Source organism: Poeciliopsis prolifica, unplaced genomic scaffold (genome assembly GCF_027474105.1).
Source record: "Poeciliopsis prolifica strain line A6 unplaced genomic scaffold, Auburn_PproV2 SCAFFOLD040, whole genome shotgun sequence".
NCBI lineage: Eukaryota > Metazoa > Chordata > Actinopteri > Cyprinodontiformes > Poeciliidae > Poeciliopsis > Poeciliopsis prolifica.
Genome location: NW_026562415.1, coordinates 2,015,298 through 2,030,772, shown reverse-complemented (window position 1 = coordinate 2,030,772; position 15,475 = coordinate 2,015,298). Strand labels below are relative to the sequence as shown.

Genomic DNA, 15,475 nt, shown 5'->3' with positions numbered 1-15,475 from the left:
TTTAAGAGGGGTCGGAGCCCCTTCATCAGCCCAGCAATGGCATTTCATTAAGTCCACTTGGGTGTTAGCTTGCAAGCAAGTGGGGGGGGTGGTTTCACTCCGTCAGCTCATCATTAGTAATTAATACACTGATGGGATTAGCTGCAGCACAGAGCCAGTGGCAAGTGGTCACCACGTTGCTGCAAGTTTTGGGTCGGCAAGTGTAATATGGCGGCAAGCTCGGCTGTTGTGATTGGGGAACTGTGTTAGGGAATGATTAATTGGTAAAAGATTGTGGATTAACACGTGTTATTAAATTTGTAAACACTGGCAAAGAGCCCAAACTGATTTAATTGAAACAAGATCCTTTAAAAGTTTCTGAAGTTGACTTGATAGTTTTAACCTTCCCTTAAAATATCTTTTTTATTAGCTTATCATAAGCTCTGAAAGAAAACTGCTTGCATTAGATAGTTCACTTTATATGGTTGCTTCTTTGTTGGATCAGATATCAACCCGAGCATGGAAGGCTTTCCCATGCATGACAGGGAATGCTCTGCACAGCGTTAATTACATCATTATGGTCGGGATGGATCTCCATCTGCTCAGCCATTACTCCTGTCCCATTCTGGGCTGACCCACACTGCGCTTTCAGAATTAGACACACACAGGCTAAATGGCCCTGATAAATTATGAAGCTATTAGATATGGGAGGCTATTTTGGAACATATGCATTCGCAGAGAGAGGAATGAGGGGTGGGCGAGAGAGAGGCAAATATGAACCGAGGGAAGACGGAGCAAGAAACGGGGGGAAAAAATAGAAATGTGAGAAATGATAGTTGAAGCTCAAAGAGACTTTGAAAAATGAGAGCAAATGAAAGAAACGGAGGGAATGTACAGATAGAATGATAGAGGAAGTGAACTTTTTTGGGGTCTGGACAGAGTTTCGATGTGCTTATTTCAGACTATTGTTAGAAGTTGATGAGATTTTTATGAAGCATGATCAGACACTGATGGATTTTAGCATTGATCATGGAGACAGATCAGGGAACTGAAATGGGAAAAAAACTGTTCCTGTCATGTCTGCAGACTCTTTCTATCTTGGGTTTGAGATCTTTTTTTAGGGTATGTAATAAGATTGAGACATAATATGTTGGTGGATTGCTATTTTTCTTAAGGTTTTTTTTTTGTCATAAAATATGATTTTCCATTAAATCAATGGGATCAGTTGGGCTGCATCTCTTTTAGATCAGAAGCCACACCTGTTTTTGATTCTGTTGCTATTAATGTTTTAAATGGCAGCTAAATACGTTCTTGGCATACTTAAAAAAACAGATTTTTTGGACTTTACTTATCCAAAAAGTTGTCAGAAGTTTTGTGGTTATCCAAATTACTTTTCTTCTTTCATTTTTGTCAGAAGCACAAGCGCTTGTGTCACATAGCTGAAGGACATTACACAAGCAAAACAGAAAATGCCTTCGTGCCTTTATTTTACTTTTAACAGAAAGCACTCTTTGCATTTAAGGTTCTGCTGATGGAGTACCTGGATGTGAAGAACAGCCGCAGTTCCACTGAGCAGTCGGCTCAGCTCTCCTATGCCAGCACCGGCAGTGAGTTTGCTGCCTTCTTCGCCAAGAAAAAACCCCAGCGTCCCAAACAGTCACTGTTCAAGTAAGTATCCCTACCTTGGCTTGAAAGGTCATTTAGGTTTTCATACGTCACGATTTGGTCAAAGATGTAAAGTCATCCTGGGCATGAATGTGTGTACCAGGATAAGGTCAACTTTATTGCTATTCCGCCTCTTTTCTTTCGATAAACAGGATGATGACTGATACCTCGGATGTTTTGAGCCTAAATTAAGAAATCTTTAAAGTCATGTCATCATGACTTTTTGTAGACAACAGAGTGCAACTGTTTTAAGTTGTAGGTTAGCTGGGAATGAGCCTGATTAGGTTAACACCTTCAAATTGACCTTTTACATACCATTATTTTGTTAAAGCTATTATTGCAAATCAAAACAAAAGTATCTGTGCAAATAAAATATTGATGTTAAGCTTCAATATTGTTTTGACCTTTAATAAATCAAGAAGTCCTTTGAGATTACTCTTGCTTTCTGAAAGCAAGAAGGTGGATAAGAGGGCACATCGTTACAACATAATACTTGGCATCAAAATGCATAAGAAAAACAAAACAAGATAGTGTCAACATATTGCAGGTGCAAGGGCCAGTTTAATAATATCAGTATAATTCTTCTGTCACATAAATCCATAAATTTGCTTTGAATTTACCCAGAGAGAGAAAAACTTTACTATACTCTGAAAAATCTTTAATTACCAACATGCTCAATGAGAAAACACAGCTTTATCTAGATTAGAAAAGCTCTTGTTAAAGAGAAGTGACCTTGACAACTGGACGTTTTAGTAGGTATTTAAGTGTAACACGTGTTCTAGTGAAGGTTAGGGATCACTGCCGAGTAGCTAAAATATCTTTGATATCAAATAAATACTATCTCCAGTTTCATTTTATAACGTGACATAACTATTTATCTTTTAAATGAGTGGAAATTCTTTGCAATTTTTCTCAACCTTAAGTTACGTTCCTAATTATTACTATGTCCTTTATTCTATTTGCAGGTTTGAGTCATCGTCCCATGCAATCAGCATGAGTGCCTACCTGAGAGAACAAAGACGAGAACTTTACAGCAAAAGCGGAGAATTACAAGGTGAGGAGGGAGACTGGTAGATGAACTGAGGAGCGGACGATAAAGTTGCAGAGTTTAATACTTGACACCAAGACAAAGATTTGGGGAAGTAGTCTAAATGGAATAAGTTGACTGTGGAAATATTGGTGAAAAGAGAGAAGATAAAAGGACAGCAGAGGTGAATCTTGGATTGTAAAATGGTACAATTTCTGTGTATAGTGCATTGGAAGAACTGAGTAGTTAAAAGTGGTGGGGTTTGGTCACGGTTTGTAAAGGTGGAGGGATTCTCTCAGATGCTGATTGAGGTGAAGAGTTGGAATTGGAAGAATGAAAGAGGAGGGAGTAATGGTGCTCAGAGAGAGAAAGGGCATGTCACAGTTCGAGGAGTTGCACTTAGGAACAAAAAAAAAAAAGGCAGACAACAGGAGTGTGGAGCACCAAGCAGCGATAGAGAAAGAGATTGACGAGATGCAGAGAACAGGGTGACTTTGCAGAATCCGCCTACAGGGAGAAGCCCTTAAAAGCTCTCGCTCACACATTCACACGCACAAAATAGCTCAGTAAGTGAGCTACACAGCTGGACCCTGGAGAGCCTGAATGGTGCTGCTGCCCATACCTCTTCTGTTTTTTTCCTCTTCTCTGGCTCTCTGTGCGTCTGCTTGTGACCTTGAGGTTTCAATCAGCAATGGCTGATGGCGATGTTTGCTGTCTACTGCCTTACTTTTTTTCTTATTGTTTTTTTATTATGTTGATTGTTTCTCAAATGCCGCCGTAAAAATTTATTTAGCTCACTACAGATTTTCTCACATTGCAGAGTGTTTCAAGCATAAACAGCTTATTTAAGATTAACGAAATTAGATTTAAGGCTATGCTTTGACTATACCACTTTGAAACCTTCATTGTATTGACTTTTAAGTGTGGCATTCAGAGGTAAACATGGTGTTGCCTCAACGTTCATTGTTCATCCATTTTACCATCACAAACATATTGTTAGAGATTCTTCTTTAGGATTTTTTATTATTTTTTTTGTGAGCATCTAATTTTATGATTTTGTCAAATATGGTAAGTTGTCCAGGTCCTGAAGTAACAAAGCAACCCAGACCATCATACTACCACCACTTTTGTTTGATCATTGATATACTATTTTAGTTCTAGGCCAGATTTTTGTGGACTGACCCCTTTGGAAATGTTTTTATCTCATTGGTTCATAATTTTTCCCCCACACTATATAAAATATAGTTTACTCTGGTTGTTATGATTTTTTTTGGGCTTTTTTTTCGCTTTAATGAATTAAACTGTAAGCTGCATTATTAGCTATTCGCACATACAGTCACATACAATGGACATTGCAATCCATCCTTTATTTCCTTCTATAACAGGAAAAGTGGCAACGATGTAAATATAAACTATAAGAGCAGCATTGATGAACGGTGGATAAAAGAAAACTCTAAATAGTTTCCACATAAAGCCACATTTTTTTCTCCTTCCATCTGTCAGCGCCTAAGAAAGAAGGTAGAAAACTACATTTTTTTTTTTTTGACTGACTGAATGCCTCGGAGCGCTTATAAGAAGATGAGATTCCTCTTGGCTTTCATTTCACCTGTCACAATGTGTAGCACTGTCTGTGAGCCCGTGCCTCGGCCTGAATGGCTGAAAAGAGATTGAAAGAGTAAGAAATCATTTAGAAAGTGAAATAAGTCGACTGTGATGGAGGGAGTGGAGAAATGGATGGGGGAAGGAGGGAGCAGGAGGAAGGTTAAAAGTCATTGTTTTCATCAGGGTCCAGTGAAGAAGCCATTAAGAGACTTCAGAGGGAAGAAATTAAAAAAATATGTATTGAGACTTTGTGGAAAGGGACTTTTTCCTCCTTTTAAATTAAACTTAGTGGGCAGGGAGGGAGAGGAAAAGAGTTAGAAAATAGAGATTGAGTTGATGAATACTTTCGGCTTTGGGATTACTCTACACTTAAAGATTAGTCATGTGTGTCTCCTGCCTGGTGTTTTCTAAAGTCTTTTTTTTGTCCTCCGGTGGTGTACTTCCAACTCACTGCAGTTATTAACTCCAACACCAAGAAACTTAGCCTTGAAGGCTTTTTGCCACTGCTCCTGTACTTTTTCTCCACTTGCATCCACTTATGCCCTAACATTAAATGCATAAAAACAGTGACTAACATAGTAGACCGCAAAATTATTTAGATTGAGCACCACTTACTTTTTATGTTGGAGAAAAAACATAACCACCAGCAGATTTATTCACACACTTTAAACTTGTTTATATTCAGGTTAGAGATCCAAACTTTAATATATTGTGGGGGGTTTATGCTACAGAGCAACACAAGTGAATAATCGTAAAGTGAAATGTACATTTCAAAGATGTGATGTGTGTGTGGGTGCGTGTGTGCGTGCGTGCGTGTGCCTCAAACCTAGATATGCGAGTTAAAAGCACTCGCTCAAATCCAGGGTTTATATAAACTCAACTCAACTGAAACAAAAGCTTAACAAGACAGACTTTCTGATGAGAACGGTTAAAGCCATAAGATCTTGTCATGCCACTACGAGACTGTGAAAGCATTGACAGGGTTTTGAAAATGACCTTATTTTCATAGATCAAATTTCAAGTTGAAATAAAAAAAACTTTAACTTTACAGTTGAGGCAATGGTTCAAAACTACTTGGGAAACCCTCTACAAAGGACAGCTTTATAATACGAAAGAAGTAAACTGCGCCTGTAGCTGTTCACTATAGGAGTGAACTCCTTTTACCACATAATTACTTCTTTACATGGATGGTTTTATCTCAGTGTGGATTATAATACTAACTTGTAATCTTCTTGCAATATCAGGGGTTTGTGATGTCAGGAGTTTGCTATATTGCAATTGCAAAAGACTGCTTGAAGGCAAAATTTAGTTGGATATTATACTTCAAGCAGTAGCCCTTAGAAATTGTGTAAGCCGAATTATGTTTTGCCTGTAGGAGTGATTTTTATTGTCTTCAATGGCGACACTGGGATATATATTTTCAGTGGTGGACATTCTGAAGTCCACAAAGATGAAGAAAACAGTTCGGGAAATGAGGGTTCATTGTAATCTATATTGTTATTGAATTATTCAACAATAGTAAAGCAATTAACAGTTTTTTCTGGGATAATCTTATTTCATATAGAAAAACAAATTGCTTTGCCTGTCAAACAATTTCAATGACTCCACGATGTCAAAAAGTGAAGTAGAAAAGATGCATCTCAGAATGTGGTTGCTGCTAAAATTGTTCACCAATGATTGCCTTTCACTTTGCAGAAGTTGCCACAGTTTCTGTAACTAAGAAACTAAGCAGTTGTATTAATATAGTCATGTTATGTTTTTGCATTCTTACAACTCTAATGGGTTTGAAATTAATCTGTAATGTATGAAATTCATTTCTCCTGAGTGTTGTAGGGGCCTCCCATCCATCATTTTCACACACACATAAAGCTGCACAAGCCCTCATTCACATGCTCCATATACACGTGCAAATGCACAGGGAGACTTAATTGCACTCCTCATTGTGTATGCTTCAATTAGTCCAGTGCTTCATCTAAAGACTTCATTACAGCTCCATATGTAGCCACATCTGGAATTTGTGATCTGAACGTATGTATTGAATCTGCAAGGCGGGGAGTTTGCGTGCTATGTGTGTGTTGGCGTTACATACACCCGCTCCCATGGCTGTCTGTGTGTAAATGAATGTGTATATACTCTGTTGGATGTGCATGCGTGTCCTTTGCAGAGTACAGATCCAGATTCAATCACAATCTCCATGAATAAATGATGAAAATAACACGTTTTCCCATCTATAGAAGTGTTACCATTCCCCTATCTTCCTCTGCATGTCCCTGCTGCCTCCATACTTTTAGATGTTTGGCCTCTCCTTTTTTATTGCCTTTCTGCTGTGTGTAGGCCTCAGTGGTCATCTGGGAGGTGAAGTGTGAATGTATCCTAATAACTGCTGCAGTCTTACAGCGCCCTGTAATGCATTTATTGCCTTTTTTTGTATTTTATTCCTCTTTGTGTCCTGAACCTTCATTGTGTTTTGTACAATATTGCCTTGCCCCAGGGCACGTTTGAAGTGACAACCCCTCCCCTTTCGATAGCAGCCTGCAGTCCGCCTGTCATTGCACGTTTGCACATAAACAAACATGCACATATTGGACTTACAAATTTTTCCTGCACGCGTGTGCACAAAAGTCCTATTCCCAACGCTCCCTGCTTTCATTCCCTCTTCACTTCCAAGACGTATTCATAATCAGTTTGGTTCGAAATCTCTTTCACACATTCCCTGTTTTCCCTTTTGATATTCAAATTGACTTGTTCCCAGCAAGCCTGGCAAAGAGAACAGTCTGGCTGGGTCTTCCTGAGCAAGCAATCTAGTTACAAACAGCTCTCTTTCTAGTCATCCTTTAATACCTAATAGTAGGTCTAGTTGCAGAAAAAAAACCTGTCCTGAATTAGGGACTTCTTGTTTATGTATAATAGCTTCATATCCCCATGACATTGAACATTAAGAAAGGGAGGGGGAGAAGAGAGAAGAGACCAGAAGTGGTGTTCGTTGTCAAGCTGATTTGTACAGCCCAATTGAGGACAGTGGGAGAAGAGGTGCTAATGGAAAAGTGTCTAGTGGGAGATGCAGGGGTGGAGGCGATAGTGAGCAGGATATTACAGGTGAGGCCGGCAGATGTTAAAAGGCATGTGCTCGCATAACTGTGCGTGTTCGCGTTTGGAAGGTGTAGTTTGGAAGGTGTAGTACCAGACACGATGTTTCTTCCAAGTGATGTGTGATGCTACACCGTTGGGTGCTAGGATTGCTCAGTGGGGAAAGTAATGCAAGCTTGGCCCTTTCATTGTTACAGCAGATACTTGTCACTCATTCTGAGGTGAATAAACATGACAATATTATAGACTACGCTGTTATTTTATGGATGCACTTCAATTGCCTTTAATAAATTCTTGTTCCAGATTCAATAGGCTGTCTTGTCAGCTATGTCTTTTACTCTAACTTTTATTTTATACTTCTAAACAGATTTCAAGGATAATCATTGATCCCTCATCTTTTGGAGGGATCAATACTTGACTTCCATTGACCTTGCGATTATAATTCATTATATTCATAAATGCATTAGATAGAATTGAAAATTGTCGGCAGGAAAAGTCAATGGTTATTACAGGATTATGATGCTCGAATGTCAAGGAAGTCTGCTTTGCTACTATTGATGCTCCCCTTGGCTCTCATTATTTTTTCCTCTTGTATAATTTCCGCTGTATATAATAAATATAAGTAGGGACGGGTGTTTGGCTGCTGACTTAGAAAAGATGAGTTTGCAACATTATTGTAGGATACTAGGATGAGCAAACATTTTTCTATCTCTTGGATTTTTCTTCGTTTTGCTATTATAATACATTTTTAACATAATTTGCAATTTTGCTGACCTCAGGTAGGTGAAAAGTAAAATCTAGATACACAGTTGTGTGTCATCCTCTTAAAATCCTTTCCCATTGCAAGAAACTGAAATACTAACGCCCTAAGCTTGCAGAAAGCATTTATTATTGTGCGTTAATGATAGACAGAAGTGATTAAGCTTTAGTAATTTTAGATTTTATATTAAAACTGCAGTTTTATACTCTTTTTTTCAAGAAATAAACAGAAAGATAAGCATATTTTTGTGGTTGTGATTGACCTCCTCAAAAGGAAAGATCACAAAATAATTTTTTTCTGTCTTGGCAGAATCATCAAATTATCAGTATGAGTTTTTTTTCATTTGAAAGTACCATTCATTTCTTGTGGATCATTAGCAATTAAGATCAGTAGTTGTCGTGGGGTTTCTGATCAAAGGTTTTCATATGCATGCATGAAATGAGTCAATATGCTACCAGAACATCTGAAGAAACATGATGTCTATTCAGTCTTCTATGCCTTTTTGTTTTGTATTTTCTGACTTCAACTGAAGCATAACTAGGTGAATATGTAAGATGCAAAGTGCATATTTTTCCTGGATCTCCATTACTCAGAATAGTGACTGCAGACCTTTGTGTTGTGAAAAAAGACACAAATGCACAATACAGCATGTCTTATCTAGCAGCAGTTATTCTGTTTGTTCTGGCTCATCATGTTCAATTTGGCTGTAAATAGATGTAATAAGATGATGCTTAAAACAATATCAGAGATGCGTGCACATAGATGCACACATTGTTAAATCATCATGTGCTGTGGGCTCAGTTATTCAATTATAGTTGTTTTGTTGCTGAAATTCGAGCGGCGCTTGGGAAAAGTATGGAAAATTAACTTTTAACAACAGTGTTTGTTTCTGATTGTAGAGTAACTCATCAAATATGCTGTATTTTTAGTGAGATAAAGCAAGAAAATGGAATTTATTTTAGAGATTTAAATAACCAGCCCCCAGATATTCACAGAACCACAGGCATTGATTAAAATGATGGAATTATTTGGTCTGTAACCTAAAAATTAGTTTTTTTTTTTTTTGTTTGTTTTTCATCACCTCAAAATCTCCCAAATTAAATTTGTTCTTTGCCTTGTGCTTTGGAAGCCACCATTTTATAAACCTGAGGGGTTTGGTATTGGTGTCAGTATCATTAAGATGGCTAATACAGCAGTTTTGTTTCCACTTTTTTAAGGTTTTATATCACTAGTGGCCTTTATTGCAGCAAATTGCCTGGGGCTGGGAATCAAGGGCTATGGTGTGCCTGCTGTACCAATGAGCCATGTTGCTTAAGCACAAGAAATAGTTGTGATATTAAAATAGTTCATTAATTCATAATTATACAAACTCTGGATTGTTGTTTGCATTTGGCCAGTTGATGGTCAAGTATCTCAAAGCTGATACTGTAATGACAGACGGTTGTAATCACAGATAAGGTCAAAAACCTTCTAAATCGCAGATAAATACCAGAGTAGCAAGAGTTACCAATGAAGATTTAGAACATGTCAGTAGTGGTAACTTTTCAGCACCTACTAGAGAGGGATCTTGTTAGTAGAGTCAGAGGCATCATGCGCACGCACGCACACACACACACACACACACACACACACACACACACACACACACACACACACACACACACACACACACACACACACACACACACACACACACACACACACACAATCACTCATCTCAAGTATAGGCAGACTGTCCAGATGGAGCAGCAGCAGATGTGGAGCTTTGTATTGAAGACTTGTCGAAGATTTCTTATTCAGCTGAAGTGTCTGCAGTTCGCGTCTCAACTTTGGTTGAAATTGCACTGACATAATCATTCATTCATCTGCTTCCTTATATGGTGAAAGCTAACTAACAAGCAAAATAGAAAAGTGCCAGTTTGGCACAGCATGAGGTAGGGACACACACAGATACGAAAATCATTACATGAATCAATTTAGTATTCATTTCATATGAGTATTTCAGTAGATGAATCAGAAACTCATCGCTATGTGGTTTGTAGAAACTAAAAATCATGCAGAAGTGTGCTAATTATAAAAAGTTTGGACTATTTAACTGATCAAGTATATTAAAATTTCTCGTTTATTCGATTTGTATGGTGTTAAAATCATCTACAACTAGCTGGAGGAACTCACATTGCTACATATCGATAGGATAAATTGGAATTTCCTTAAACTTCAACCTTCTATTGAAGAATATGCCTCACATTTTCTGTCTTATGGTCATTGGGAAAAAAAGTTCAAATTTGTCAAAATCTTAATTGGAGGGTTGGATCTAAATAATGTCAAAACAAACAAAAAAAAAAAACTCATGACTTTGATCAATTTTGTTCTTTTTTGAAATAATTATTAATCAAAGCTCCATTACATGTACAAACTTAACCACACTTCAAACCCCCTTTGGGTGAAATCATTGACAAGGGCAAATCTGTGATTTGTTCAGTTGCACACAGTGGGAAATGTAATCTCAATCCAAAACAGACAAAGAGATGCAAAGGACAACACAGGGAGAAAAGGAGTGGGTTATAATAGTTTACTCAGTGCAGACTTTTAATCAGTAAGAAGAAACCTGGTTTATTTTCAAAGCCCGAGGCTAATTTTAATCAGCATTGGACCTGTCGTAATTGCTGGCTTTGCCTGCCACCCCTGTGTTTACTTTTAATCTCACACGAGCTGATTGGAGAAGAACAAATGAAAAATGGATGGAGGAGGGGAAGACTGCTGGAAGAAGGCATTTGGAACTTGCGGCTGTGCAGACTTTGACATCTACACTGTAACAGCCGAGCTGTTAAATACACAGTCACACCTCTGGCATACCCAGCATGCAACAGGTCCTTCCAGTAATGTAGAGGAGTGCACTGAAGCTGCCTGATTCCCTGCTGGGTCGAATCAAAGATGTGATGGCACTTAGTTTTCCGGGTGGTTGTTTCTCCCATATCTTCAAACACATTCACCGACAGCTTGACTTTCTGTTTACTTTACTGTTATTTCAAGAACAAAAGTGTTGAATCGTGTTAGGATCTCCATGGCAAGTTGGTGATAGTGGGCTCCATAGGAGGAATTAAATTTACTCACCAAAAGCAATTTAGATAAAAGCACCACATACCCTGTAAGTATTACATTTATTACCCCTTTTATGTTCAGACATGTGGTGACCGCTTTTAACACGTCTAATAGAATGTATTTATTTGTTGTTTTTTTTTTTATTTAAGCCGTTTCCTGTGAGGTTAAAATTAACTTTTGCCAACACAGTCTACTTCTGAGTTATCCTGATATTTATTCCTGGATTAATTTAACAGCCATGATGAACAAAAGGTACATAATCAGCGGAACATATAAGGAGACGCTTTCAAAGTTTTGAATCTGCAATTATTTGTATTTGCAGATTATCTCTGCAGAAAGCTCTAATTTCAAGAAATTGATGTTGCTTTAGAGGCATGAGCCACTATGAAATATTTATAAGCTCCATCACTCTGCACGGTTTTTATTTCAAACATAAAAGCAACACTTACGATTTTAAAGCCATATGTGAGGGTCATTTCAAAGACTCAAAACATTGTTTTTGATCCCTCTTTGTCTGTAGAAAATGTCTTCAAACACCCAACCTGAAGAGATGCAGGCAGTTTTTCCTACAATTCTTGATCTTAATTAATAGATATCCCCTGTTTCTTCTTAATGAGCCTTGAATGACAAGTGACATTGAACTTTGTTGTGCGATTCCTGTGTCTTATTGAATGTGTTTTTGCGCTTGATATGACTGTCTGTAAACCAAATTGACTTTTAGATTCAAGTTGTTCCTTGTGTTAATCAACCTCATCCCTGCTGCTGCAACAATGTTATAACTTCTTTAACATACAATTTGAACACAGAGAAGTGGAAATCATTTATTTCTACAAGCATCCAAATGTATAAGGTAACATATGATCAACTGGTTTCTGCAAAATTAGTACTTTTATAGTTTGTTCATCAAATATTAGTGTTTGCAGAAGCAAAGGCGAGGCAGTTCTTGTCCACCTCCTTCCCCAATCTGATGTTTGCAAGCTCTGCACATTTAAATCCAAATTGTCCAAATAGTTGGGAATATATATAGGATAATTCAATTTTCACCCTGAACAGTCTCATTTATCTGTAGCTCTTATGCTATGAAAATGAGTTTTGGAGTGATCAATTCAGGCCACATTCTCTCTGTACAAATCAGCTGCATTTAAATGTGCATGCTCACTTTCAGGCGGCTGCTTATTCACAGAACTGAGACCTGCTCAATTAATAAGATAGGTTCCTGTGTCAATAATTCATGAATCTCTGGTCAATTTCAGGCATCCTCTTCCACTCAAACCTTCTACATGTCTGATTGGGGCATAATGAGAGTCTTCTATTATTAAAATTAATTTGATGGAATGGTATTTGCTCCACCAACCTTGAGATCAAATCCAGCCCACAGCTGAGAATACAATGCATAAATAAGTTATAGTATAAATAAATTCAGGTGTAAATTGAGTTATATTAATTATTGAAAGTGTCACTATTGCACACAATGCATCTCAGGGGTTCTGATTTTTATAAATTCACATCTGTCACTGCTGGTGTGACAACAGCATGAAGAATAAATATGAATAATTTCATGTATTGTGTCTTGTTCAAAGTGAAACAGTGTTGTTGGGATTAGAATATACCAACAGGAGGGAGTATTTGCTGAACATTTTTGAAGCTACGATGAGGTCATGTAAAGCATTTCATACTCAAAACTGTTGTAGATGTTTAATAAAAATGCATTATGCCTCGAAACGCTATTCATATTACCTGAACTAAGGTAATATGCAACTTTACATGAGGTTTCATGTAAAGTCAAATGGGGAAAGGTTTCAGTCTCTAGATGTACAAAGCTGGTAGATACACATCCATAAAGTTTTCAAACAGGAATTACAGCAAAGACACTTTTTAGATTATTTGTACAAAAATTGGAAAACCATGTAATTTTTCTACTCTGAGATTAACTTTGCTTTCCGATAAAAAATATGTATTGAAAACTATATGTAAATAGATAGTGTAGCTACCTTTGCAAGGCATGATTTTACTAGATGTAGTAACAAGATAAACTCACATTCATTAGCTGAAAGCTTTTTTCCACCTAATTTTGCATTAAAAGCATTCGCAGTATGAGGATCACAACCTGTCGTCTGCCTTCCATTGTGGCTTTACTTATCTCGGCCCTTATTCAGACTTTTTAATGTACACAGACACGCTGGTGGACTCGGGGGACGTGGAAGTCTGTTAAAGGAGGAATCACAAGTTCATCCGATCCTCGTCTAAAACTGGGGAGGGCTGAAATTCATCACAGGATCAGACTGTTTCTCATCAAACCCAGGAAAGTGTAGCTAATGCAATTTCACTAAGTCACTGCCTGACTTGATTAGCTGTGGGCTGGGGAGTGCATGGTTAGACGCCGCAGGAATCTCGATGGGTGTCGCTGTGTGTGGGAGTGGGTTTTTAGCTTGTGTTGGCGTTGTTGTTGTTTTTTTTTTTGACCGCATGTCACATTACTTATTTGTGGATTTCTGCCTTATGTGTATATTTAAAGTCACTGACCATGTGTACCATTCCTTTTGTTGCGCCTCTGTAATGCGGGGGTGTTATAATGGATTCCTGTGTGACATGTCTACTTGGGTGTATGGGCAGGTGTTGCAGAAAGAGCTGTGGCCCTCGAGGGGGATTTCAGGCAGATTTGGCTACATTAGAATTTGTCACCTCTTCCTGCCCACATCTCACTTGCCTTCTCACTGAGTGCCATGCCACCTCCACACGCTCCCCTCGCTAATCCTCAATCAGACTACATCTCAGGAGACACAAATGGGCACAAACACACAACCCAAGTACACACATTCAATCACACCGGCTCCCTCGCACACTAAATCAAACTTTAGTGGGCTGTGTCGAGACAGGACTGGCTGGAGTTTGGTGGCATCCTGACCTAAATACCGGAGCCACCCTGTCACGTCTTGGCAGCTCTGAAAAATGCCATGCATATTAAAATGCCTCTAATTAATATTCATCAGCGCTATGCCCTGTTGGCAGCTGGTCCCAGACCCGTCGGATCAATGAGGTCTCTGCCTCGCTCCTTTGTCTGACACGGATGCAGATGTTTAGAGCATGAAATTAAATTGGTCGCCGTCATTTGGGAATGCATAAACGCTAGTCTGTTCGCAGCGTGTGTTTGTGTGTCTTTTCCAGTTTCCAGTTGGATGTGGTTCTTGGAGCAAACAAGTAACGCTATCTTCCCCCAGAGTGTGTGACATGTTGATTTTTATTCATGGCAACTTGAATGTTTGCAAGTTAGAGACGTACAAAACAAAAAGATTCGACACCAGTGATCGGTGAGTGGGAAAGAGAAAAGCAGAGGGTATGATGAAGCAAGGAGGATGAGCGCGTTGGCGGCAGCTTTGTTTAGGAGTCTGTAATTGAGTCTTAATTGAATTGGCACTGAAGGTAGGATGAATGGATAGTGTGATGGAGAAAGGCAAAGTTTGAGTGAATTGGACCACATCTTTGTCTGCACTTAGCAACAAGAAAGTGGGCTCACCGTGCAGGGAAATTTCACGGCAACAGATCAGAATCAGAAACCCTTGACTGAAGAGCAAGGGACAGGAATGAAAGCTTCTCTTGTCATTTTAATGAAAGTGCAGAGTGTGTTGTCTGCCACACTTGTCAAATAAAACTTGTTCCATTAGAAATGTATTAAGGAGCCCAGCACAGGGAACAATGCACTGATATGCATTTGAATACAAGACTCGGCAGGCGATACAGAACAGGCTTCTGCTGTTGGTGTCTTTGTATTAAAGCATATGAGGTTCACAAGGCCCATATTCATCATGGAAACATGGCAATGAAACAAATGAAAACAGCGGAATGAGAAACACAAGCACAAAGTCAAAAGAAATATATACTGTTTATCTTAACTTTTCTGCAGTGTAAGAGTAATTATTTATTCAGGTTTTTTCAGTGCTAATTTGTAACATAAACAATTGAAGACATCAAACAAATTGACAGAAATAACTTGAGTAAATACAAAATTAAGTTCTCAAATTATCTTATTTGCTAAATATAAAAAATGACGATTCAAACCAACCAAAGGAACTGTTCCTTAACCAAACTGATTGTGCCTCTTTCACAACAACCACCACCAATGGTTTGTATTACAAAGCAGAACTCATGGTTCTATCATTTGTCACAAATCTGTGTCACAGTTGATGTTCTTTTTCTCATGATGCCAAGAAGTTCTATTTTGTCTAGTTAGTCCTCAAAATATATTTTGAAAAGTG

At 38.3% G+C, this 15,475-nt stretch overlaps 1 protein-coding gene across 1 annotated transcript in view; it reads left to right on the top strand.

Moving 5' to 3' along the window:
• Window positions 1–15,475, top strand: part of exoc4 (exocyst complex component 4) — a 112,356-nt gene that overhangs the window by 22,413 nt on the left and 74,468 nt on the right. Inside the window, exons 9-10 of the mRNA XM_055054792.1 lie at window positions 1,502–1,647; window positions 2,610–2,698. Of these exons, the coding sequence (XP_054910767.1) occupies window positions 1,502–1,647; window positions 2,610–2,698 (235 nt within the window). The remainder of the gene's footprint in view (window positions 1–1,501; window positions 1,648–2,609; window positions 2,699–15,475) is intronic.